Source organism: Perognathus longimembris, chromosome 3, assembly GCF_023159225.1.
Source record: "Perognathus longimembris pacificus isolate PPM17 chromosome 3, ASM2315922v1, whole genome shotgun sequence".
NCBI lineage: Eukaryota > Metazoa > Chordata > Mammalia > Rodentia > Heteromyidae > Perognathus > Perognathus longimembris.
The window spans coordinates 99,798,146-99,825,843 of NC_063163.1; the positions used below are offsets into that span (position 1 = coordinate 99,798,146).

General features: G+C 50.4%; 1 protein-coding gene across 1 annotated transcript; it reads left to right on the forward strand.

The window, feature by feature from the left end:
• The first annotated feature begins 181 nt into the window (after positions 1-181).
• On the forward strand, positions 182-27,106 carry B3gat1 (beta-1,3-glucuronyltransferase 1). The gene is made up of 6 exons (XM_048343599.1): positions 182-449; positions 20,344-20,436; positions 20,583-20,729; positions 24,695-25,203; positions 26,115-26,411; positions 27,005-27,106. The coding sequence occupies exons 2-6, from the start codon at positions 20,433-20,435 to the stop codon at positions 27,089-27,091; spliced, it is 1,044 nt and encodes a 347-aa protein (XP_048199556.1). The 5' UTR covers positions 182-449; positions 20,344-20,432; the 3' UTR covers positions 27,092-27,106.
• Positions 27,107-27,698: the final 592 nt, after the last annotated feature.

A 27,698-nucleotide genomic window follows, 5' to 3' on the forward strand; every position in this document is an offset into this window, starting at 1 on the left:
CGGCGCATCCACCGCCGCCGCCGCCGCCACCACCAGCGCCGCCGAGGGTACTGCGCGCGGGCCCGGTCGGCTGGGCACCGGCCCCCGCCCCCGCCGCCCCGCACTCCCCTCCAGCCCGCGGGCCCCCCTCTCCGCGCCCCTCTCGCCCACCCCGCGCCTCGGATCCGGGCTCCCCGCGCCCCCACCTGCGCGCTCCCAGGCTCCGGCCGCCGCCTCGCTGAGCCCACAAGGAGTCGGGCCAGGGCGGCAGGGCCGGGCTGGGGCTGCGGACGGGAGGACGCGCGAACCCCGCGGCTATGAAGTGGCCCCCGAGGGCCAGGAGCCCGGGATCCCCTGAGGAGAGGGGCGCGCGCGGCCCAGGGCAGCAGCCTGGGGGCGCTGGGGCCGGGGCATAGGGGCCGCCGCCCGCGATGGACCGCGCTGGGGACGATCCGGACTCGCCACCGCAGGTCAGTGCACCCCCACCCACCCCGCGCCCCGCGCCCCGCGCCCCGCACGGCCACCGCCGCCGCGCGCACAGAGCCCTTTTATGAGACCCCCATCAGTACCCACGCCATGTCCTCCCGGGCGCGCGCGTGGTGTGTGTGTGTGTGTGCGCGTGTGTGTGTGTGTGTGTGTGTGTGTGTTGCACAGTGAGGGCAGCTGAAAGGGGGAGCGGGGCTGGGAGGCCCTGCTGCCGCCCAGGGGCTGCGAGGCACCGGCTGTCCTCCTTGGACCCAAACGAAGGAAGAGCTCTTCCTAACAACTGGTCCGCTCTTAGCCAGTCCATGCCGTGCCACCTCAGCAGGTGGTTCCTGGTGGCCCACAGGAGGAGTCAAGGGACAGCACCCCTGTTACCGGCAACAATCACCCCTAACTCCTCTGCTGTTCCCTACCACTGGCAAGTTAACTACTGCTCTGGGAAGTCAACCTCTGCAGCTCTTCTGGGGATGCAAAGGGGCTAAGAGGGGACAGGAGTCACAGGGGGTCCTTGGGACCTTCTGTGCAGCAAGAAGGAAGGAGGTCAGACAAGCTTGCCTCCCCCTACCCCCACCCCTTCACTTGGGTTCAGGCCTAGGCCTTGAGCTCTCCAGTCACACCCAACTTCAAAGAAAGAAGCTGAAGACTGAGGCTAGAAAGGATGCCACCCGTCCAACAGTGCCAGGCAGGGCTGGCAACCTGGGCAAGCTAAGCCGAAAGAGGAACCCCCATCCTCATGTGCACAAGGTCTTGACCAGCTTCCCACCCAGTCAGACCCCTGTCTCATCCACGTTCTACACAAATAGCTCTTTGAAGAAGCTGGAGCTAAGGGACTCCAGAGACACCCATTGCCCAGTGGCCTAGAAAGGGTCTTGGATGGCTGTGGCTTCACCTTTGTGTGGTTGGAACTAACTTCACGGATAGCGGTTTGGGTGGGGTACCCAGTGGGTTATATGGCATGCACTGTTTAAAATGATTGCGACAGATGCCTAGCACATCGCACGGGGTTGTTTCTATGTGTTTATGAGGAAAGAGCAAACACAGGGTGTCATGAGTTCCTGGGGGGCGGGGGGGGGGGCATATGTCTGTACAGAACTGTTGCTCTAGGGTTTTCTCAGAGTTATCTTCTGGCTCTTACATCTATTTCCCTACTTCAGTTCAGAGCCACTACAGAGTTGAGACATTTCTTGCCAGATCTTTCTTAGTAACCATTAATTGCTTGGTGGAGCAAAAGTCAAGTCCTTTTGTTCATTAACTAGAATGAAGCCCCTTCCCCATGAGGCCTCCAGAAAGACTTCCCGCTCTGCCCAGTCTAGCCACAGTACCCCAAAGGTCCTGGAGCTGCGTGCCATTTTCTCTCTTTCTGTGGATTCAAATAAAAATGCTTGGTAGGGTTAATGGCACAGGGACGGTGAATACATTTGTGCCCCATTGGACAGGGCTTTGTTGTTTCCGTTCCTGAGACTGATCGTTCAATGCTTGGGAAGCGCCTCGTGTTCAAGCATGCTTAAAGCAGCTGTGTGCTGAGTTAAATATGTGCATGTATGTTTCTCAAGGAGCAGGTGTTGGCTGCTCTAGCTAAAGCATAGAGCAGGTTAATCACTGAGCAGACCGGCTCCTAAAACAGAATAGTAGCCCTTGACAGAGACCAAAGTCTCCAGAGAAAGAAGCTTCATGTCTTCCCCTTAAGATTGCAGATAGACTTGGATTTCCCCACAGTAGTTTTCAGGGAGGAGAGGACCAGGTCAATTATGCTTCTCCTGGTTGTGGAGCACAGGGCAAAAAGGCAAGTCAGGAGCTTTGCAAGAGCAAGACACAGAGAAGGATGTGCTGAACAGAAGCCCGCCTCTGTGCCAGGGAGCTTGGTGGTCCATTGGTGCTAGAATAGAGGGACAAATGGCACAGAGATGCCTGAGTTCCCTTCTCTGTTGAGAACTGAAGAAGAGGCAGGGCCTTAAGAAGAAGAGAGAGCCTGCGATAGGCAAAGAGAAGGGAGCAGAGTGAGACCACAAAGACATAGGCAGAAATCAGGGCATGCAAAAATCCTCTTCACCAAGTCCCCAGCATCCAGTTATCCATTTATACTCCCCTGCTGGAGCCCTCAGTGGGGGCATTGGACAATCCACTGAGAAAGGCTCCAATGGATGCAGGGGATGGCTCCAAGGAGGCCCCGAGACAGAGGGGGCAGGTTGTAAGGTCAAGAGCATTAGGGATGTACAGGGATCTTCCAACTGGGCCTTCCTGCTTGCAGTACTGAGGACTCTGCTCTGCCTTCTGGCCTCTCCCTACCCTATCCCTATCCTAGTCCTGGGATACAATGAAAGGACTAGGATGCAGGACCTAGGCAGGCCCTACACCTTGGAAGAAGAAGGAAGAGAAGGTTGTTGCATGTATCACTCTCCCAGGCCAGGCCTCCAGACAGAGACCTTCAGAGACCCTCCTGAAGATCACAGTAAGAAGATATGGACATAGTGCAGAATGGATGGGCCCTGGCCAGACTCAGAGGTCCCACTTCAGCCTTTCTAGAGCCACCTGAGTGGCCTTTGGGGGGGGGGGGAATGGAGCCCTTTGAAGCCCTGAAAGTTTATAGATTGGGGAACTCGTATCTTACAGTCTGTTTTTGGAGAAAGTGCTAGGTGAATGTTAATTGAGTATATAGTTTCCTGCTCCCCCCACACCCATCTCCCACTCTCTCAGGATCTGGATGGTTCTGAGTAGCCAGCTGGAGGCAGTCTCATAGGAATTGACCCACAGATCCCTCCTGATCTGCACTCCATATGAGCAGCCATACTTTCAGACATTGAGTTGGACCCACCCCTTCCTTATCCAAGACCAGAGAGCCCAAAGCATCCCTCTACTAAAGAACAGCAAGAATGTTATTTTTATGTCTAGCTATTATCAGCAAAAAGTTATCTAAAGAAAGAAAATCATCCTGGACAATAAAATTTAAAAAAAAAAGAAAACAAATCATACCATTTACAAACAAAGCAAAAAAAAAAAAAAGCCCTCCTAATCCGTGACCTCTTATTTTTCATGCTAAAAGATAATGACTCAAAATTCAGTCCACGCAGACTGACACCAACTAAAACACCTCCTGTGTCCCAGGTTCTACACCAGCTGCTAAGGACATATAGCATGGAATAATCCAAAATCGGTGTTTTCTGTTTAGCTCTGGAAGGACTATGTGGGTTACTGCTTCCTTTTTTTTTTCCTGCAGCTACAGCAAATTTACTTTTCTAATGAGGTTTAGCTCTGGCCAATATTAAAATGAGCCTGTGTTCCCTGCGCACACACCAGCTGACAGCAGCGCAGGAGGCAACCTCCATGCCAAGTGCTGGCGGGGATTAAGGCTTTGCCACCATGGAAAGCCCCAAAGTAGAGAACCTAAGTCTAAATCAAGAGTTGACTGGACTTGAGAATTGACATTGCCCAAGGGTCCCTGGCTCCCCAAGCTTCGTGTTCTCTGTACAGGCAGAATTTTTTTCCTTTCTTAAGTGTAGGAATTGTGAACCAGTCATCTGCTTATTGGAAGGAGAGAGGGGAGAGAGATGAGGCAAATAGAGATCAGAGCAGAAAGTTGTGGCCATGGGGTCTTAAGTGTCATTATGATGGGTGGCTAAGCTCTCCTTTTCTCACTATCTTGGTTATATGGGGCAGACCTTGCTTCCCTGGGGGCTTCCTTCCTTTGGGATAGGTGAACCATCTTCAGAGGCCAGGCATCACTATCTCTCTTCAGGCCCAGAAATTAGACTATTCTCCCTATCTCTCAGACTTGTTATAGCCAACAGTGAACACAGTGTGGCCTGTATCCTCCTGTGTCCTGATCAGTCCCTTGCCACTGTGTAGTTTATTTCAAAGTCACTGTAGCCACTTGTGGCTACACATCTTGGACAACACAGATGAAGAACACTCCTGACATCACTGAAAGCTCTAATTGACAGACACATTTGTGTTTTGGGCAAGGTGGCTACCAATGTGGTCACTGGAGCCAGACTGGTTGAACTGAGATCCCATTTCTGCTACTTTCTAGCTGTGTGACCTTGAGACATTGCTTAGCCTCTCTATGCCTCCAATTTCTAGTCTCTAAAATGGGAGTAATAATAGGTTGTTGATGAGAAGAGAATGAGTCATTGCAGTTCATCATGCTAATTACTCAGAACATGCCATCACAGGTGCCATCGTATTTATTTTATTTGAAGAGAAAGCAGTTTGTATCATTCATTTGCTTACCAATTCACCAAAGCACTTACTACCAACTAGGCCACTCTGAACCAGGCTGTTTGCCACCAGCTCATGACTGTGCTTACAACTCAGTTTCCCCATCTGTGATAGCAATGTGGACCTGGAAATAAACTAAGACTGAGATTGTATCCTTATTTGTAAATGAATGCTGCCAGGCAAGGAGTAGACCGGAGCTTCTGTGGGAGGCTGAGGAGATGGGATTCTATCTATTTCATTGGAACTAGTGACACCAAAAAGTATTTCCTAAGCCTAGGGAGTTCACAATGAAAACGGTGATGTCAGCCACCATGGCATCTTGCTGATAGGGGTGGAGGAAGGGATTTGAAGGGCTCTGCTTGGCTCACCTCATCCTTTGACTTGAGAGAAAGAAATCCCAGAAGTCCTGAACCCAATGGACAACCACAGCCAGGAAGCCCTTGGCTGGACAGGATTTAGTTGCCATATACCTATCTTGTGGGGCTTCAGTTGCTTATCCATCCTGGGCCAGGGGACACCTCCCCCCATCCCAGTTAAATTATGCCATTTAATCCCCCCTCAACACCCCAAGAGCCCAGCCAGAGATTAAAGAAGAGCAGACAAGGAAGGGAGTGGTAAGAAGCAGGAATTTTCCATCACACTGATGGATGTATACCTCAGCCAGCCTTCCTTTCAAAGCTTCTTCCAGAATTGGGTTCTGTGACTCTAGGCTACTGCTTTTCTTGTGTAGATGAGGAAACATACACAGAGTGTGCCTAAGGCCACACAGCATTTCAGTGCCCCACCCCAGACCGTGTTTCAAGACACCTGGAGCCCCTCCAGCAGGTGGTCCGTCCTTCTAAAGGAACAGAAATGCATAGGGCAGCACAAAGCTCCAGCCTGTAATCCTAGCTACATGGGAAGTATAGGAGGGGGATTGAGTTTCAAGGCTAGTGAGGGGGTGTTCTTCTGAGGCTGGCTTGACCGAAGGCTGGAACCAATGACAACAAGTGCTGTTATTCCAGTGACTGAGACAAGAGGAAGCCCACAGCCTAGGCTGGCCCAGGCATAAGGCAAGACAGGATCTTGAAAATAACCAATATCAATATAAAAAGGCACTGTAAGAGTCACTCAAATGCTAGAGCATCTGCCTGGTAAGCATAAGGCCCTACATTCAAACTCAAGTAATGCCAATGAGAAAAGACAAAGGAGAAATAGGGCAATGTCCTCTCTCCAAGGCAGGGAGAGGTGGGCAGGGAGATGAGGTGACCAGGAGGACAGCCTAGGCTGCCGTTGTCAGGACCGTTGGGCAGGTTGCCTCCTCCTGCTCCCTGGCAATGCCTCAGAAACTTGTATCACACTTTGATTAGCCTGGCCTAGAGTGCCCTTGCATAGGCTGAGCAAGGAGTTAGGCCAACCCTGGAGCCCTCTGCTTGGGTTTTCAGGGGTTTAAGGTCTGGATCCTAGTTCCTCATTAGCCCAGATGTGGAGCCCTCTAACAGGGGGGTGTCCTCCTGAGCTTGCAGAAATCCAAATCAGCCACACTCTCTATCACCACCCTCTCAGATTGCACTGCCTTCAGAGGTGTCCTACGGGTCCTCTCGGAGGCACCTTCACAGTAGCAACATGACGCTGTCATTATAAAGAGGACCAGCCACATCTCCGTAACTCTTCTGGGCATCTCTATCATTCCCCCAGGCAGCCCATCAGTTCGTGTCCCCCTGCCTCACCTCCCTTTCACTCACAGACTTCAGAGTAAGCATGATGCCGCCTGTCCCTGGGGAGGCCACTGAGCCAGTGGAGGGACCAGCCTGCCACCACGAAGCCTGATCAACCACAGGTCCAGGCCCTCACTCCACCAGCCTGCTCCCATTGGAGAAAGGCCTCCGGGCATGGGCTTTTCTGTGTCAGTTGGTGAACTTAAGCTGAAGCATTGCTCTCATAACTCACCACATGTCGATAATAACTTCGTCTCCCACTCATCAGTCTCTCTCTCTGAGTCACAGAGCAAGCAGCCTGGCTGATCCTGGTCTCTGCTGCTGCCCAGGCTTCAGTGAGGCGGTCACTGCACAGCTCTGCTTGTCACATGGAGGGATGTGCATCACGTGACACTCCCCAGTGACACCCCAGGAAGGCGCACAGGGCAGGCCCCTCCACCCAGCCCAGTGGCAGGGAAAGCTCACCAGAATCTCCCCTCCAGAGCCTGGTCACATCTAAACAGACTATCTGGATGACAAGGATCTTGATTTTGTGGTTAAAAACCACACAGCATAAAACTTCCTTTTTTTTTTTTTTTTTTTTGCCAGTCCTGGGGCTTGAACTCAGAGCCTGGGCCCTGAGCTTCTTTTTGCTCAAGGCTATCGCTTTACCACTGGAGCCAAAGAACCACTTCCAGCTTTTTCTGAGTAGCTTACTGGACATAAGAGTTTCACAGACTTTTCTGCACAAGCTGGTTTTAAACCATGATCCTCAGATCTCAGTCTCTCGTGTAGCTAGGATTACAAGCATGAGCCACCAGTACCCAGCTAGAAGCTATTTACCAAATAAATATTTTTGCTGAATCCTGGCAACCACTATTCTGGTTTCATCTCTGTAGGCTTAATTATTCCAGATGCTCCATATAAGCAGGATTGTACATAACTTGTCCTCTTGTGATTGGCTCATTTTCCTTAGCACAGTGTCTTTAAGGTTTATCCATGGTATAGCACGTGTCCTTTGCAAGGCTGAATGTTATTCCACTGTGTGCATACATCACAACAGTTTCTCCATTTCTCTAGTGGACAAGTTCTTTTCTACCAGATCATGGAGCAAACATACTCAAGCCATGGTGGTTCTTCCCCATTCGGCTTTCCCATTCAGAGGACTATGTGCACTGCACAGGGTAACCCAGCAAATACCGAGCAAAGCTATGCATCATATATCAGGGGAGCACAGGTCAGGAGGAAGCCCCATTCTGTGTGGTGTCTGAGCGGACGTCTGCCTTCTCCTTTCATCTGTGCTCTGCTTCCTGAGTATCCTCACAGGTCAGCCCACGTGTGACAGCCATGAGAATGAGTGCCCCTTCCTTATTTTGGAAGCTGGGCAGCTCATCAGGTAGAAGTGCAGTGAGGAACAGAGGAGCCTCCTTGCCTAGTGGCAGGGCTGCCTGCATCCTGTGCCAAACCCTCTGTACCCTGCTGCCTTCCTGGGAAACAAAAAGTGTTTCTGCCTCACTGCCTCCAGAAACCCCACAGGGGGCAAGAACCCAGGAGACCCCGGAGAGGCCCTTAGATGTGGCATTTCTGCCTTCAGCACGTGCCTCTGATGTTCAGATTCCATCTCAGCAATCGGTGATCCGTAGCCACCCCTGCAGCTTGCTGTGTAATATACAGCCCGTAAAACATACAGATACTGTCAGTATAATCTACCGCCTGTGGGATGGAGATTTAAGGACCCCACTATTCATCACATCTTCACATCTATACCTGCTGGGCTTGCAGGGGGTAGGCCTGCCTCCCACTCCAGCTCATCACATTCCTAGGCTGTGTGTACCCCAGCCCCCTTCAGCTCCTTACACCCACCACAGTAAGGTAATACCCCAAGACAGGGACCTTAAGGATAGGGGGGCACAAGAGAGGGAGGTAGGCAGAGACATTTCCCAGTAGCTCCCATCCAGGAAGGAAAGGGCAGGAAATGATGGTGGACCACTGGCCCTAGATCCTGGCAGATGGGTCTCAGTGCATTGAAAGCTCCAGAAACTGAAGAAGAGGGAAGGTGTGGCCTACCAGAATCCCCAGCTGTACCCTGAAGGAGAATCTTGGACCCAGCAAAGATGCAGAACTAGCTTGAGCAGGGGTGGGAGGGAGAAGAAACAACCATTTGTGGATGTCAGGACACCAGGGCAGCCCTCACTGCCTGTCTGTTGTACAACCTTCAGTTCCAAGACTCAGCACCCTCCCTCTTAAGGGAGACAGTGGGACAAGATGTGTGGCAGTGCCTGGTAAACTGTGAACGGCCTGAGGAAGGAGGCCACATAGCTCTTCTGTCACTTCTCCAGGCACTGAAGTTCAGCTCAATTTTGAAACAGGGTGGCAGTGGTTATGGATGCTGTCATATTTTTATAACCTAATATTGGTAGTGTTCATTGTGAAGCAACTGTTTCCCATGGTTTCCTCGGTTAATCTCCAAGTGAGAGTTCTAGCTAGGGAGACTAAGTCACAGAGTACTGGTAAAGCTTCTGCTTTGTGCTCACTCCTGGGCCCTGGGGTGGGAATGCATAGGTAAGAAAGGTCTGACGCCTCTAGAGAAGCTCATGGCCCAGGGTCCAGTGGGCAAATGTGGAGTCAGTAAGTACGCAGCAGATTACAGACTGAACACCTGGCACTGTGGGTATCTCAAATGCTCAGGCCCGGGGAGAGCAAGCAGAAGAAAGGCTACAGGAAGGAGAGAGGAAATTCAGAGGAGCACAAAGCCCAAGAGTCTCACCTACCCAGCACCTTCACCCAGAATATCATAGATATCAGATCAAGGGGAACAGAAGCACTCAGTGGACTTGGACAGCCTCAGAATGGGAAAGATGGTGCTGCGGGGACAGGCCAAGTCCTCCCTCCAGATCCCCCAGGCCTGAGAGTGCCTCCTCAAGGTGCACTTAGCTCCAGGGTCAGACCCACTAGAATCACCTGGCCTGCCTTGCAGGGGTCCCACAGGTGCCTGTGTCTGTCTCCCCACTGTCATGGGCATCCTTCCCTGATTGGCTGTGAGACCCCTTCATTGCAATTAGTGCTCAGCACCCACCTAGCACAGCCATGGTACCTCCCCTCCTCTGAGGGTTGGGGGAAAAGAAGGTGGCACCTCCTTCAGCTTCCAGAGCTTAAGGTTCTAGGGGTCTTGCAGTCTTTCTGGTTTATGGGGTCTTGGTAACGGCAGGGATGAGGCGTCCTCGTGTGCCTTGCTGCAGCTGTTTTGCTAGTGGTTGTAGATTCACTGTCTTGCCATTCTAGTCCCTGCTGCTCATCTGGTAGCAGGATAGTCTGAGCCCTCCTGCACTGCGTAGGCAGCCCAGGCTGGCCCATAGGCTTTTCCCAGTGCACCGAGTGCAAGCTGAGTGGGAATCTCCAGACCAGCAGGTTAGTGTGTTTCAAAATGATTTTGCTATAACCATGTTAAGAATTCAAAGGCAGGACCCACATCCTGGAGCTGCCGGTCTTCTGCCTATCTCGGGGGGTTGGGGATGGGGGGAGGAGGGGCAAAGTGAGGCATTGCAAGCAGAGTATGGGGACACATTCAGAGAGGAAGCAAATCAGACACACTTGTTCCCTGAGCTTATCATAATGCAGAGGGGAAAGTGGCCATTCGGGGGGTTGCCAGCCTGACCTATGTGCAGGGCTGAAGATTTACCGTGGGAGGGAGAGGGGAGAAAGGCACCCATCTGCACTTGGCACTCATTTCCATACCTAGGACATGCACAGGTGACCCATGAGCCCTGGTTGGGGGACCTGATGCCCACTGTGCCCAATACATTCCCAGATCACTACCTTGTTATGGGTGCACTGGCTCCTGTTACTTGTTCAATCACCCCATCACACCTTCAGAAGTGTCCTCATTTGGATAAAGAAGTGTAAGCTCACACTAGCCCTGATGAGCAAGGTGCACGGGAATTTCATCCATCCATTAGACTGAGATCAGAGGATCTGCTGTAAGCTGTCCCAGGAGAGGCTAGCTTCAGCCCTCAGCCCAGGAATGATGTGACCAGTTTATATTTCCCTAGGTAATCTTAGGACCCTCAGAAAAACCTCTTTAGTCCTCAGTTTTCTCTTGTGTGACACAAAGTTTTGGTATTATAAAATGTTAATTATTAAATGAGTTAACTAATGTGAAATCATTTTGAGAGCCACACACATGCCACTGAATGTGAGCCATTGTATGAAATAGATGAGAGAGAGAAAAATTGTTGGCCCTGGGGCTTGAACTCGGGGCCTGGACCCTGTCCTTAAGCTTTGATGCTCAAAGTTAGTGTTCTACCTCTTGAGCTCTACTTCAAGCTTTTTAGTAGTTAATTGGAAATAAGAATCTCAAGGACTTTCCTGCCTGGGCTGGCTTCAAACTATCATCCACAGATCTCAGCCTCTGAGTAGCTAAGATTACAAGTGTGTCACCAGCAGCTACCTGGCTTATGACTTCATAGGGACTACCCCTCCATTGCAACACTGCACAGAAAGAAAACTGGCACCTTGGGATCATCCTGTCTGTATTCCAGGACCCAAGAGCTGCCTGGTACCAAGGGCACATGAGATAGTCTTTTATTGGGACAAGGTCTCAGTCATGGATTCTCTAATAAGGCTCAGACACAGTAAATGACACTGAGCCATTAACACACTTACTCACACTCACATGGGCTGCTGTCCAGGAGCACACATGTAAATGCACTTGTGTGTCGAGAAGAGACATCTGACTTCTGAATTCACTGAGTGCTTTGTCTAGTCGCCTGCAGGTGTTGTCTAAATGAAAGACTCAACCCTACCACTTGCCTGAGTTCAACTGCAATGCCACATCCGGGATTGAGGAAGAGCAGATTCCTGAGACACCTTTGCAAACTGACATCCTTGCACATCCTCAGCAACCGATACCCAGACTTCTACCCGAAGAGGACCTGTGACAGCTGCTTAGGGCCGGGTGCACGCCACAGGCATGCCAAGCCAGGAAGCAGCCTGGCAAAAAGGAGCCGGCGGGGCAGAGGCCAAGGCTAGGTGGGATGTGTGCAGCCGAAGGGATGTAATGGTTTGCAAGGGCTGAGCCTGGTTTACTCCTTGAGCAGGGTCAGTGCCTTGTTAGACTAGAGAAGTATAGACTAGAGGTGGGGTCAGGCAACAGGGTAGATTCAGAGTTGAAATCACACTACTACAGAGGCCTGCTGCAGGCAAAAATCTGCCCTGAATCAGTATTAAAGGGGAACAGCCCAGGCTGAGGCAGACACTTACTTGCTGAGCCCAATAGAGACAAGGAGAGGGAGAACCAAAGACAGCCCCAAAGTTGTGTTGGATTTTCAAGACAGTGACAGAAAGAAGAAAGCAAGATGAGGGGCTGCTGTGGGAAGAAAGATAGGGGTTAGATTTCAGACATGCCACTATGGAACATGCTAGAACAAGAGCAGCATAGTAGCTCCATGCTGGAGATAAGGGAACCAAGACCGGGAGAATACGAAGGTCTGTGGCTTCACACCATACCGTAAGACCAGAGTTAGCAGTTGAGATGAAATTGCCTCTCATCCTCCTGGTCCCTTGCTTTTTTTTTCCTGCCTCCTCTTTCGGAAGAACAAAACATTGACTTCCAGGTTCTGTAGCATCCATCTGCCTTCCAGCCACCAGGAAGGAGTCAGGGAGAAGCAAGGCCAAGCTAGATTTTATGGCAGCTACAGTAACTTCTATTTTTCATCACCATTCTCATGTCAGGAAGTTTATCCATGTTTTTTCTAACTGTTCTGACAACCTAGCTGGGGAAGCACTATTTTGCTTTACAGATGGGAAAGGTGGCCGGAGGCTATGTCTGCAGGTAGGTCCTGTGGTCACCCTCAGGAGCTGTGGGGACTGGGCAAGAGCTGAGTAGTTTGAGATAGGAGTGGCCCAGTGGTGATGAACAGACACTAAGGTATCTCACAGGATCTCTGACTTGATGTATTCCTGCCTCTGTGCGATTATATCTCCACCAGGATGGTGGCTAGTCCTTGTCACTAACCTTTTAATCAGTAGATTGTGACACAAATGGGCATGGCTGTTCCCACAACTACACTGTGTTAAATAGGATCTTGATCTGCTCCAGATTCTCCCCTTGCTTACTTGATAAAGTAAGAGGTTGTAGGGGGAGCTGGGCAAGGTGCGGTGAGGTGTGTCACCCTTGGGAGGTAAACACAGCCAGCAGGCAGCAACATACAGTCTCACCCTACTACCACGGGCAGGGAATTCTACCAATCACTTGAGTGAGCTTGGCAGCAGATTCTTACCCAGTCAACACTACAGAGAAGAATACCACCCAAGTACTCCTTTGCAGCCAGATGAGACCTCAAGAAGTAAGGCCTGGACTCCTGATGCATGCAAAATGATGAGTGCAGATGTGTGCTGTTTTAAGTTCCCATGAAGGTGGTCATTTGTTAGACATCAAGAGAAAATGAGCAAATTTGCCTTGGGAACAGTTGCATTCCTTTCTAAATGTTGGCGTGGCTGCTAGAATGGGCCTAGGGCAAGGAGGCGAAGGCAACAAGGAGGAAGAGCCATGAGATGGGAGGTAGCCCTTTCAAAGTTGAACTGTCCCCTTTACCTCTCAGGCTGGGCTGAGCATTTTCTTTGCAGAGACTGCTCCCCAGCTATATGAACCCCAGCTATGTTTCCCCCATCACAAAGGCAGGGCTGAAAGGCCCTGTATTATTCTAGTCCCTATCCTATTGGTGGTCAGCACAGTCTTGCTGAGTGCCTTCCCATCCTCAGCCACAGAACACTTGTCCCTATGTACACATTACTGTACAGTCATTCATCCTGACCTCCTGGATGAATTCTGGTCTGTCACTCATAGGAAGGGAAGAAAAGAGGAGGGACACCTCGGAAAACTACCCTCTTCACTGAGGGTCATCCATAGGCCTGCAAACAAATGTACAGGGGCTCCCAGATGTCTATCAGATCTATCTCCTTCACTACCACACATTCTCTATCTCTTCCAGTCCTCAGTGAGGTCATCTACTTGCTTAAGCCTTAGAGGAAGGCCTCAACAGAGGGCAGGAACATGTGATGTCCCTTACAGGACAAAGCACTCATTGGCTGTCAGGTACTCTCACACAGAAGCCCTGGGGCCGGCGAATATACTTCATACTTTCCCCTGGAGACCACTTGCTGCTGCACAGACCAGGAGCCTTCAACAGAACCAGCTGGAGCCAATATTCATTCGATCCAGATTCCTGCCAAGGCCTAGAATGGTCTTCCACTTGCAGATATCCCACACTGAACTCAACCCAATTCTCATTTTTCACAAAACTGTAATCCAAATATAACTCAAAACCTATTTCCAAAAAAGAAAAACAAAGAAATCACTTTAAAACAAAAAAACAAAAAAACGCAAGCCTGGTGCCAATGGCCCACACCCGTAATCCTAGCTACTCAGGAGACTGAGATCTGAGGATCACAGTTCAAAGCCAGACAGGCAGGAAGGTCTGTGAGACTCTTATGTCCAATTAACCACCAGAGAACCGAAAGTGGCCCTGTGGCTCAAGTGGTAGAGCGCTAGCCTTGAGCTGAAGAGCTCAGGAACAGTGCCCAGGCCCAGAGCTCAATCCCTACAACCAACAAAAAAAAAATTTCAATGAATTACATGTTTGTTGACGCTGTTAGGCAGGAAGAAAACAAACCTAAGAGTATTCTGTATGCCACTAAGAATAGATATAACACTTCCTTGGTCTGTGTCTTTGGCCTGTTTTCCCTAGCTAGAAGGGAACAAGATAGTAGGAGATCTAGAACTCATACTTCCCTTCCTATCAAAGCATCTACAAGTACCAGCCAGAAATAGTCTAGGCCCTTAGGCAAGACAAAGACATGCTCATGTCTGGGCCTTCATCTTGTCCTCCTACATACTGGACTATGGAAGGAAAGTAAAGCTGCCTCTCAGCCTTAGAAGCCACATAGTCCCTTCCAAGAGTCCTTGGGACTAGCCAGGGGAGTGGGCGGGGGAAGGGGAGGCAAGGTCTATCAATATCGGGGCTAAGGGCTCTGATGTACCAGATGGTGATGGATGAAGTGAAGGTAAACCAGGGAAAAGCAAAACACAGAAGAAGCTGTCGGAAAGAGGCAGCATGACCTGGGAGGCTGATAGACCCAAAAGTCAAGGCCTTGGCTTATACCTAACATCGGAGCTTTGGGGTTTATCATGCAACCGGTGCAAGCCTCCATGACTTCCTATGCAAGACAGGGACAAAGTGTCCCTGCCTGCCCCACAGGGCTGTTGTGATGACCAAAGAATCCAGCTTTTTTTTTTTTTAATGGGTATCCTGCTCTCTTGGTTTCAGAGGAATCCCTCCTCTTTTCTTTCCTCCCTATGAGTGACTTAGACCAGAAGAGAAAGATGAAGAGCAGAAAGCCCTAGAGGGCCTGTGTGTTCTAGAAACTGGCACATGGAGAGAGGGCAGTGCCTGTGTCCTGTGCCCCCAGCAAGGGCTGTGTGGGCCTGAGGGTTGCAGCACTGGCAGCTGAAGGGCTGGGGCTGGGTTAATGAAGTATAGATTGACCGGGCTGGGAGCTGATTAGCTCTGGCATTGGGCTTTTCCTGAGCAGCGCCTGCAGAATCAATACTAATCCCTTGATCCCATTAGGGGCTCCTGTGGATCTCTGGGACAAAGTCTGTGCCTCCTTCTCTTGGGAGGAAGAGAGATGTGGCCCGGATGGAGAGAGATGCTGGAGCCTTGACCAGCATCTCTCCCATTTCTTTCCAATTTCCCATCATCCTTCGGTTGCCACCTCCCCTCTTCCATGCCCAGAGGGCTGGGGGGAGGGGTGTCTTTCCAGCTGGCTCCCCAGCTCCCCTGTGAGGCTTCAGGAAGAAGCTTCAGCATCTGCCTCTGTCAGCTTAGAGGCCCAGACTCCTGGATGATATTCATGTTTGTGTGCACACAAACAGAAGGTCTTAGGATTGTGTTGTTTTTTTTCTAACTTTGCCTTTGTTTTCTGTAATCTGAAGATATATCAAGTGCTCTATCAATGAGCTGCTTCCTCAGCCCCATAGAAACGTTTTTTGTTTTTTTTATTGGTGGTACTGGGGTTTGAATTCAGGGCCTTGTACTTGTTAGGCAAGTGCTCTACTGTGACGGATGCCCTCAACACTTTTTAGCTCTGCATGTTTTTGAGATGGGGTCTTACTTCCTGCTAAGGCACATGTCTAATCTGTGATCCATTTCTTTTAGATTTCTCATTATAGCTGGGATGGTAGGCATGTTCCACTGCAACCAGCTATCAGTTGAGAAACTCTCACAATTTTTTCTGCCCAGACTGGTTTGAACCATAAGCCTCCATATGTCAGCTTCCCAAGTAACTGCGATTATAGATATGAACCGTAAGAAATTTCGTACCCAGCCATGTTTTGATTGACTCAGCAAAATGTCAATGTCCTCCATTGAGTCTGTAAGGCATGTAACCATGGCCCGTACCCAAATGATGCAAGATCGGGGCCATCACCCCCTCAAACACAGACTGGGTACACGCTTCCTGGAGTCAGAACCTTGTTGCCTCCTATATACAACCAGAGTACTTATTATTACATGAACTGTTACATAAACCAGTGGGAGAGTATGCTGAAATAAGGGTGCTGTTTCTGTGAAAATATAAGTGAATGCTCTCCAAGGACCACATAAGGACAGTCTATGGGAAAAATAAAATCCCACAAATTTGATGAAGATTGACGGGAACCAGTCATAAACATTATCAGGTACCAGACAGCTTTCCAAGTGTCCTGAGCTTTTCAGTCACTGCAAAGACCTCAGAGCTGGAAATGGCAGGCACTTGCTATGGTGAGGCTGAGGCAGAAGGGCAGTGTAGGAATCCCCAGAGTTCCTACTCAGCCCAAAACACCCTCAGCCCAGCATCTATAAATTGGAAGTGCTGGAAACCAGCCAAGGCTGGGTAGGTGTTTGTTTTGTTTTGTTGCCAGTCGTGAGGCTTGAACTCAGGGCCTGGGTGCTGTTTCTGAGTTCTTTCCCTGAAAGCTAGCACTCTACCACGTTGAGCCACAGTGCCACTTCCAGTTTTCTGGTGGTTAATTGGAGCTAAGAGTCTCATGGACTTTCCTGCCCAGACTGGCTTTGAACCATGATCTGCAGATCTCAGCCTCCTGAGTAACTAGAATTACGGGTGTGAGCCACCAGCACCTGGACGGTTGGGTAGTTTTGAGGAAAAATAATCATGTGCTTGTAATCATGGACAAACGTTATTGAACAATTGACTCTTCAAAACTCCTTTGTGCTGAAAACTATACAGCATGTGTATATGGTTCTGTAAGAGCTCCCCTATTGACCAGCGAAGTGAGTACAAAGACTTGATGGTCCTCCGAAGATGAGCAGTATGGTTGAGTTCTGAGCTTGCTTGTTATGGGCTTGTTATGGGCTTCTATCACATACTATACATATTAAACTCTCAACTACTGTGTGCACATTACACATCAACTACATAAGGTCTCTCCTCCCCCTTGCCCTGGGAGAGACTGGAGGAAGGCCCTCCTTCCCCACATTGCTGTATCATCCACTAATCCAACAAAGTGCCTTGTCCACTATAGACTCAGTGAATATTTGCCAGATGGAATTAGTAAGCCTGATCTCTGGGCTTACTGGATGATGAAATGCATCACTGAGGCTTTTGTTTGAACACCTGCAGCTCCCAAGAAAGCCTTTCCATTCCTTTGGAATTGGCCAGCCTTAGGCCAACCTCATATACATCTCTGGCACTCTCAGGCTTGGCCACTCCTGGGCTATTCAGCCTGACTTGCCCTCCTAGGATGTTCAGTCTTGGATATAAGCATCTTGAACACTTCTTAGTTTCTGTCTGCAGCCCAAAGCATCGCAGAGACCTAGATAACTTCTTGTTGCTGTTTCTTCTCAGACAGGAACAGTCTCCACTGGCTCTGAGGTTTTCATTATGACTCAGTTCCTTGAAGAGCTGTTACTTAGGCCCTCTGGTCTGACTCTGGCTCCCCATGCCTCACGTATAGACATTTCTTATCCTCATAGCACCTTAATACTTTGGCCTCAGGTTGCTAAAATAGCAGAACTAAAAATTCATTCACCTTCTTCCAACCTACTTCCTTGCTTCAAAGACAAAGCTGGTGAGAGGTGTGACCACAGTCTCCAGTGGGGTGTGGAGGCTCTGATGGTTGCTGCCCCAACTCCTGTTCCTCCCCCAGTGACTAGCCCCCAGCAGCTCTCACCCACTACACTCACAATATAGCCTTTGTCTGTGTCTGTCCACAGGACACTTTGAAAACACCCAGGAAGGGGAGGCCTCCTTATGCCTGCACTTGCTGAAAAGAGATGCTTGTCATCACTGGGGTCAGTCAAGGCCTGAGTACGAGTGTTGGGGTGGGGAGTCACCACCACAGGAGACCCTGAGGGCCCATGTTCATTCATAATCACATTTCTTGTCTCACCATAAATTCCCCCTTTGCCTCTCCTTCCATCTAATTTGCTCTGAAACACCCATTCTCCCCACTTTGTTTACCCCCTACTCTTGGGTTCTCCTACCTGGCCCAGCTTCTCTTCTACTTCTGTGTTGATTCTTCTGCATGTCCTAAGTAAGGTGCAGAAGCCATTCTAAGGTAGTAAATATGCCTGTAACCACTAGCAAGCACCACCCTTCCTCCAAATCCAGGAAAAGGGCAATGTTGGGGGTGGGGGGGGGAGGAAGGGGGGCACGGAAGCCACCCAGGTCTTAGACTACATCATAAGCACAGCCTCCAACTCAGGGGCCCCTGCCCATATCCAGGCATCATCTTCTCTAAGCCCGCCCCCTGCTGGCCAAGTGGCTGTTTTGCAAAGCTAGAGGCACTCTGTTCTACTTAATAACCGACTGGTAATTAGCTCCACGATTTTGCCACTAGGCTTATAATAGCCTCCATTAAAGTTATGGGGTTTTCAAGCTGTAATGGCTTCCAGAGTAATTAATGCACAACTGGGTTTATTGCTAAGCTTATTTTTAGAGCTTTTTCTCCCTCATTCTCCTCACTTTCATCTCATTGATGTTCTGACCAAAAAACTTGGATGAGCTCAGATACTCGCTATGGCCCCCTTGCACCACATCCCCATCTTCCCTGTGTCCTTTCCTGCCCCTTCTTCCTGATTCACTATCCATCAGGTGCTGGGACCCATGATGCAGGTAGCTATGGCAGAAGGTGGCTCTTCAAGTGCTGTTTGTTTGGGCCAGAAAAAGATGTTGGCCTGTGTACATCCCTCAATCCACCTGTGCCCAGCCCAGAGACCTCCCATGCCCTGTCTTGTGGAATGCACAGAGCTTCACCGCCTCCATATAGCTCTGATTCCACCATGTGCTAATCAGTGACCTGAGGCAAATTATTTAGCCCTCTGGCCTTAGTGCATGCAGCTGTAAATCAGGGACACACCGCACCTGTCACACAGGGTGGCCACGAGTACAACACAGAACAGATGTGTGACAAGTGTTGATGCCTTTGTGAATGCCGTGAGTGCTGTAGAAAAGCTGGTGGCCATTAACGACTACCCAGACAAACACAGGGAGGCTGAGATATGGTGCAAGATAGCACCCATCCAGAGGGAAAGGAGAGAAGGCAGGGTTTGGCCTTTGCAGGCTAAGAGGATACAACACTCACAACTCCTTCTTTCTTCCATGTTCCCCACCTGGAATTTGAGAGCACTCTTATGCAAGTCTCAGAACACACAAGAAATCTTCCCAGATATTTTAGTTCGATCTGGCCTCCCTATCTTAATCTGTTTTCTGTCATTGTAACACCGTATCTGAGGCAGGGTAGTTTATAATGGTAGTTTATAAGGGTAGTTTATGTGACTTATGGGCCTGGAGGATGGAAGGTCCTGTGGGCCAGCACAGACATGAAACTAGAGTAAAAAAAAAAAAAAAAACGGCAATTTCCAGAATTTCCATGAACTTGCTCCCCTGCTCATGAGATTGCACATATTCTGGAAGGAGTAAACACTGGCAGATCTTCCACAGAACAAAGAACTTTTGAGTCAGGCTGATTCTCCTCAGGGAGTACCTTTCCTGTTTCCCCAGATGCTGACATTCTTGAGAAGCATCTCCCTATGACTTAGCAGCCCTGTGGGTACCACTTCTCCCTGCTGAGGCTCAACCCACCTAATGCTCTTCCTGCAGGTATCCCCAAAGGATTCCCTATAGACTTCAGCAGAGGAGGGTACTCTCCGCTTCTTCTCATAGAATTGCTCTTAAGATACTTCTTCCTGTCCTCACAGTGCCCCTCTCATCCAACACTAGCCCTTTATCCAGGCTATGAAGAAAACCCCTGGGCTTGAACATGCGGGCAGCATCGCAGCCAGCATTTCTTATGCACTTCTATCAGAGGCCACCCCTGGGCTTTCTGGGTGTTGATTCATTGCCTTCTGAAAATCAACCCTGAGAAGTAGGTGCCCAGTTTTGAAGATGAGAAACTGGTACAGAGTGCTGATGTAATTAGGCAAATCTTGCTCACTCAGCTCATGGATGGCACACTTGGCATTAAAACCATGTAATTGGGATTAAACAGGTGTTGCCAGGTGCCAATGGCACACACCTACGGCTCCTAGCTACAACCTATGGAGGTAGAGATCTGAGGATCACTGTTCGAAACCAGTCCGAGGAAAAAAGTTCTCAAAATGGAGCCATGGCTAAAGTGGTAGAGCACTAGCCTTGAGGGGAAAAGAAAAAAAACAACAACAACAACGAAGGGACAGTTCCCAGGCCCTCCTGAGCTCAAGCTCCAGTACTGGCACATACACAAAAGGAAACAATGGTGTCTATCACTAAAGTATATTCCTCTAAGCTTGGTATGCTCCTGTTATTGCAAATGGACCAATTCCTGCCCCTTGCCTATGGGAAGATGCAGGCTCACTCATTCACCCAGGCTGGGTGTCCTTGATTGAGCCAGTGGCCCTTTCTAGGTGTTCCCATGCCAGGGTCTCTGGCCATCCTCTTCTGCTCTGTCTTGCAGGTGTCCCCTTCTGAGGGTTGCTGACCCCAGCTCTGGACAGCCGCTTCTTCTGACTCCCTCAGGCTGGACTCTGCAAACCTGCTTCCACAATGGGTGGGTGTGAGCGCTGGTAAGACCTGCTGGCCAGCGTTCAGCTGCTCTCTCTCTTGTGCCTGGCCGGTGGGCCCATGCCTATTCTTTTCTCCCCTGTGCTGCCGGCGCTCTGTGGCCACCCCTCTCCTGACCTTGCCGCCACTCAGGTAATGAGGAACTGTGGGTGCAGCCAGCCTTGGAGATGCCGAAAAGACGGGACATCCTTGCGATCGTCCTCATCGTGCTGCCCTGGACACTGCTCATCACCGTCTGGCACCAGAGCACTCTCGCGCCTCTCCTCACGGTGCACAAGGGTGAGCCCTGTACTCAGCCCTGCCCCAGCCCCAGCCCCACTCCCTGCCTCCAATCTCACTCCCACAACCAGCCCTCTCCTTACCCCAGCCCAGCTTAGATGAGAGTGACCACAGCAAGTGTAATCCAGTCTTGCTTTACACACTAAGCAGCTAGAAAGACCCTATGCATCACCTTGGCCAATGACCTTACCCTGTGGAGTCTTGTAACATGATGGACACCAAGACAACTTGCTTGAAAGAACAGCTGCTCTGTTTTCAGTGCCCAAGAAGAGGAGGCATGTCACACTACACACACCAGGAGGCATGGAGCAGGGTGGCCAGGAGGCAGACGGCTGGGCAACAGCATGGATTAAAAGCCTATATTATGAGTTTTACCAGAACAGAAAGGCTAAGCTAAACTGACAGGCTTAGAAAATGGATCATTTGGATGCTAGGACGGGAGGGGGACTTGGTTTCTAGTTGTCCTGGACATGTCCCTAGAATGATTTAGGGCAGGGACAGCTCAGCTCTGTGTGCAAGTTTGACCAACATGGGTGTAGGCTCTGCCTTCCTTAGTTTGGCTCTGAAAGGTTGATTTGCTGCCGTTGTTTCTTGTTTCCTAAGAGGAGGGGTCCCTTCTCAGGTGCTGACCTTGAGACGTCAACACACCCACAACTATAGAAAAACTCTTACTATCTAGAAGCAGCAGGCCTGAAGAAAGAAGTCCTACCAAAAACAAAGGGAAAAACTGGGAATAGAACCACCTTGTCCTACCTCTGAGTCCAAAGTGGCCTTTTTCTCTCACACATGAACTCTTTATACCCCTGACCTTCCATGCCCTCCACATCTGTTACCTGTCATCCTCTAGTCTTATTGCTACCTTCTCCCCTCCTACTCCCCTCCCCCCCCACATACACACATAGATGCAACACTTTCATATAGTGATACTCCCGTTGCAAAATGCATCAACTTATCTAGGAGCATAGAAAACAGGAAGACATCCAGTGACAGATAACAGTTCTGAGATAAGGCCTTGAAATCCATTGTAGCCAGTGAGCCCAAGTGATGGGCTATATAAGCTGTATCTACAAATCATAGCCCATGCTGTGCTGCTCTATACAGTGAAATGTCACGTCCTGGAACCCAAAGCTTCCTTCTAACAGGGCCAAGCTCAGGATTACTGTAATTGCAGTCTGTGCTGGGCACACTGGACCTTTCCATCGTTTGCCATCTCTTCCTTCTGTGTCTAAGGCTACTCTGACACTTGCAAACACTGTTACTTTGAAGACACATCATATTAGAGGGATTAAAATATATAAAACGACACATCATTTCTGTTGCTTTCTTGGCAGAGCAAGGATCAGAGACATCCAGTCGCTTTGCTCAGCACTGATGTTGCGAGGATGGCGAGTCGCCATTCTGACTCCCCAGGGCATGCAAAGAGGGAAGTTAAACAAAGTTAGAGTCCTAGGAAACCTCCAGGACTCTGCATTACGGAAAGGCTGAAGCCAGTAGATAGGGCAGAATTCTGGCTGCTGGGAGTTGCATACACAGAGGAGTCCTCAGGCACAAGTGCTCTGCCTGTTTGCAATGGCCTGGATACTGGACAAGTAGTTCTAAGTCTGTCTCAGTACTCAGTGTCCAAAATCTTATTGACTACAGAAAAAAATAAAATAGTATATCCAGATCAGAACCCTAGGCACACATTCATCTTCCCTCAACCTTGTCCTGTTTTCAGTTTGACTCAAAACACCTCCAGAAAACCCTTTTTAGTGAGATGCAACTCATCTGATCTCCCTGTCCTCTCCCGCCAGTACCCTGCACCCCACAGCATCATGCCTATGGCGTGGGTAACAGGCTCCCAGCTCTGGCTGTCTATCCACTGCACCACTGGCTTCTGGGCACTCTTTAGATGCTGAGAGCCAGCTCACATCTGGGTTCATCTGTGCTGGACTCCACACATTCTCACATCCGCATGCTGCTAGGGGTAGGGGTGGAAAAGAAGGTAACAGAATGGCCACAGCCAGGCATCCTCTCTGCCACCACAGCTCAGCTTCTCGTGTGACTTTCCCTTTTCATCCATACTGGATGTTCATGGAGCCACAAGTGACACCACTAGTGCTTTTCTAGTTGTGTCTTGAAGCAGTGATAGCAACCACACCTGGCAGCACTCCAAGCCTGGCATGTACTCATTCATCAATGCACACAATAATCTAATAAAAGTAGATGTTGTAATTGGGGGTGGGCAGGCCTGGGGCTTGAACTCAGAACCTCAAACTTTCTAGGCAGGTGCTCTACCACTTGAGTCATGTCCCCAGCCCTTTTCTACTTTATTCTTCAGGTAGTATGAAGCCAAGGGAGACTTCAATTCTCCCACCTTTATTTATCCTACCACATAACTGAGATCACAGGTGTGCACTGTCTGGCTTATTGGTTGAGAATTATGTCTCACTATCTTTTTGCCTGGACTAAACTTGAACCTCAATCCTCCCAATCTCCACCTCTTGAGAATCTGAGATTACAAGGATTAGCCACCAAGTAGGTCCAGTAGCTCCAATTTACAGTTGCTGAAATCAAGGCAGCAAAAGTTAAGTAACTTTCACATGAGTATATAGTTAGGAAAGGCAGGGCAGGGTCTGAGCCCTGGCACTCAGATTCCTAAGTCTGCCCTGTCTCCTGACCATTGCCACCCCTGCTGAGATAGCATGTCAGAGGTGAGGACCATGGCTGGTTGATACACGAGGCACTTTGGACAGACATAACTTGGAGAGTAGGGACTCACTACTCATGCCAATGGGCCTGATACTCACTACGAATGCCAATGGGCCTGATTTCTCCTCTTAATAGTATAGCTTGATTTCCCATCAAGATTTCAAAAACCTCAGTTACTAGGGATGACCCAGTTGGAGCAGGCTGCCATGTCTGGGACCAGCCTTCTGAATGTATCAGATGTGCCAGGTACTGATGGCTCACACCTATAATTCTAGCAACTCAGGAGGCTGAGATACAAGGATCACAGATCAAAGCCAGCTGGGGCAGGAAAGTCCTTGAGATTCTTATCTCCAATGAACCACCAGAAAACTAGAAGTGGCACTGTGGCTCAAGTGGCAGAGCACTGGCCTTAAGCTGAAGAGTTCAGGGACAGCGCCCAAGACCAGAAATCAAGCTCCACAACACACACACACACACACACACACACACACACCAAGTGCTAGGTGTCCCCATGGCATCCTCTGAGGTGGAGTGGAGACAGGAAGCAATAGCCTGGATGCCAGGCAGTGGGACAATTAGAGTCCAGCCAAGTGAGCATGTCCAGGGAGTCCAAGAGGGGGCCTGACATCAAACCGGTAGAAGAACTTAACCAAAACAGAGGCATACTTACAATCTGGAGTAACACGCAACATTCAAAACTACCTTAACACTACGGGCAAAATCTACTGGAATGGAATACAGCAGTTAACTATTGAGTTATGCTCCAAATTTTAAAGAACTGGTTACATAATGCCAAGGGGGAGGGCGGCCCCACTTCACTAGATTTTTCATGGGGAATCTGGGGCAAGTTAATCTAGGTTCCTTTGGGATCTAAAGCATGCCACCGTCAGGACTCTCACGCTGCCCTCTAGCTTTGTGGCATCCATACCACAGTACCAGCTTCACCAGAAAGGCAAGAGTGGGGCTTAGAGGTGGAGGATGGGCGCCTGGAATGTGGCCCACTGCATTCAAACATATAGCGGGATGTCAGAGGTGAGAAGGAAGGTTATTTCTGTGTCCTCCCTAGAGTCAGAACTAGGAAAACGCCATTGAGAATTCCAACAATGCAAATTTCAACAAAGGAGGGGGGGGTCAGCCCTGCAGAGGGGTCTGCAGAGAGGGCAAGCTTAGCAGGCCAGGTGGCCTTGAGCCTTGCATTAGGGACCAGAGCCAGGCCAGTGCTCTGGTCCCCACACCGTCTGTCCCCCCCCCCCCTTCCTTCTCCCCATCCACAGATGAGGGTAGTGATCCTCGACGTGAGGCACCGCCTGGCGCAGACCCCAGGGAGTACTGTATGTCCGACCGCGACATCGTGGAGGTGGTGCGCACAGAGTACGTTTACACCCGGCCGCCCCCGTGGTCCGACACACTGCCCACCATCCACGTGGTGACGCCCACCTACAGCCGCCCAGTGCAGAAGGCCGAGCTGACACGCATGGCCAACACGCTGCTGCACGTGCCCAACTTGCACTGGCTGGTGGTGGAGGACGCGCCACGCAGGACCCCGCTCACGGCGCGCCTGCTGCGCGACACAGGCCTCAACTACACTCACCTCCACGTGGAGACGCCCCGCAACTACAAGCTGCGAGGCGATGCCCGCGACCCGCGCATCCCCCGCGGCACCATGCAGCGCAACCTGGCCCTGCGCTGGCTGCGCGAGACCTTCCCGCGGAACTCCACGCAGCCGGGCGTGGTGTACTTCGCAGACGACGATAACACCTACAGTCTGGAACTATTTGAGGAGGTGAGAGAGGGATGGAGAGGAGGGACGGTGTCGGGCAGGTGGATGGAGGGAGGACACTTGTGGATGCTTCTGGTGGAGGGGGCAGGGCGGAGATGCAAGAAGAGCTTTCCAAGAGGGTGCTGCTGGCTGGAGTGGGGATACCGGGAGCTCCCAGTGGGCTGGGCTCAGAACAGACAACAGAGGAAAGGAATGGGGGGGGATGGGAGACACCGCATTTGGGAGGGTAAGGGGAGGCACAGAAATGGAGGGACACAGGGTGAACAAACGTAGCAATGGTACTCACTGGACACTGTTGAAAAATGAACTATACAAGTGTGGGGGGGGCGGGGACTGGGAGAGAAGGAGGGAAGGGGTGACATTGTTCAAAAAGAAACGTACTCTTTACCTGACTTATGTGATTCTAACCCCCCTCCATCTCTCTCTGTGTGTCACCTTTATAATAATAATTTTTTAAGGAAAAAGAAAGAAAAAAAAAAACACTGCATGTTAAAGTGAGACGTGAGGTTTGGAATTACCAAGCTTCCATAGTCCTGGCTTTAAAGGTCCTAGGAATGAGGCCTCTAAATCACTCAGCCCTTGAATGAAAGCGTTTCAACTTCCTTGAGCTTCATGCAAGTGGGACGGGGGGTCATTTCAGGTTTCAGACTGCAAAATGGCAAGATACAGAGATTTCTTGCAAGGGGGAAAAACAGCTGCAGGGGCGTGTGGGAAGCTGAGAACCACTGCTCTGAGGCAAGTCTTGCCCACAGCCTCGGATTCGTCTGCCCCTCAGTGGCACCAGGTCTGCAGGCAGGACTGACGGGACCTCCTGTGGCTTCACATGCTAGTCAATGGAGTTCACCTTCTGTGGAAATAGGCAGCACTGCTGTCATTCAACTCTGGTGTCCTGACCCTAGTTCTTCTTCTTATAGATGCGCAGCACCAGGAGGGTATCCGTCTGGCCTGTGGCTTTTGTGGGTGGCCTTCGGTATGAGGCCCCACGGGTGAATGGGGCAGGGAAAGTGGTTGGCTGGAAGACGGTGTTCGATCCCCACCGACCATTTGCAATAGACATGGCTGGCTTTGCTGTCAACCTGAGGCTCATCCTGCAGCGAAGCCAGGCGTACTTCAAGCTGCGTGGAGTGAAGGGAGGCTACCAGGAAAGCAGCCTCCTTCGAGAACTCGTCACCCTCAATGACTTGGAACCCAAGGCAGCCAACTGCACCAAGGTAAGAACCCTTGCCAATCTGACAGCTGTGATAGGTGCCCCCAAGTCCATCCAGATCCTCTACAGATCTTACCTGCCTGAAACCCCCACCCAGGAAGGCCATTTATCATCTGTAAGATGGCCACAGTGAAAGAAGGTAGGAAAATGGGGAGGGGTAGCCACAAGGAAGTTCTAGCAAAGGACTGCCCTCCACCTATGCTCTACAACCTCCTTGCAGCTGAGCACCTGGTATGGCAGGTGCATGCATGCATATGCATGTACAAGCATACACACGTCCACAAAGACATGCATGCACAAATGCATGCAAATGCATAGACACCCATGCTCATATACCCATGCATATGTGCTTGGGCAATCTTGGGACTTGTCCTTTCTGTAGTTCTAGACTTCTCATTCCCAAGAATCCCTTTGAATGCATCACACGTATAAGCAAGAATGAGGGGATAGGTGGAAATAAAGAACGATTCAGAAAATCTTGATGTAACAAGGACAGAAAGGAGGGGCAGGAGAAATACTTTGGGGGTGTGGGAGGGAGCTGGTAGGTGGCAGAGTTGGGGGCCTGCCCCACTTTGTTCCCTGTCTATGGACACACAGATCCTGGTCTGGCACACTCGGACGGAGAAGCCAGTGCTGGTGAATGAGGGGAAGAAGGGCTTCACTGATCCTTCGGTGGAGATCTGAGCCTCCGGATGCAGGTAGGAAGGAAGCCCAGGGTAGGCTGTGACCTGGGCCATGCAGCACCAGGTTTGGGCATAGACTCCATCTCGATCCTTAGTTGTAGAGGACTGGGCAAGAATGGGCAGGAGGAGAGGCATCAGCAGAGTCCTTATGTCACCTGACAGTTCGCAGTTGCCAGCTTTCACCCATACAGCTGGCTCCTTCAGCCAGCAGAAGGCATCACCCTCCCAATCTCGCTCATCAGTGTTATAGTCACGCTAGCCATGATGCCTGGACACAACAGAAGACTGCTGCTCAGGCTTCTTCACAGGTGTTTTAGCTTCCTCCTTCAGTGACATGGCTGAGAGGGGACCACTCTGGGCTCCACATCAGCAACCCTGTGGTTCTCCACTAATAGAACATGAAGTGAGATGAGAACACGGGCCTTAGGCTTGCCCCAGCCCCCAGGCAACTAATTTTTCTGTTCAGCCAGACCATACCACTTTGTGCCTCAATTTCTTCATCTTTGAAATGGGTCGGTCGCCAGGAACTCTGAGAACAGTGCATGGCACATAACAAATCCTTTCTATGTGTTATTTTTAGTCATGTCTTTAAACTCTTCTATTGAGGT

Excerpts from the sequence above, each read along its gene's own strand:
- B3gat1 (XM_048343599.1), top strand. Across the intron at positions 25,204-26,114 it reads GTCTGGAACTATTTGAGGAG|ATGCGCAGCACCAGGAGGGT; the intron begins GTGAGAGAGGGA and ends TTCTTCTTATAG. Across the intron at positions 26,412-27,004 it reads AGGCAGCCAACTGCACCAAG|ATCCTGGTCTGGCACACTCG; the intron begins GTAAGAACCCTT and ends ATGGACACACAG.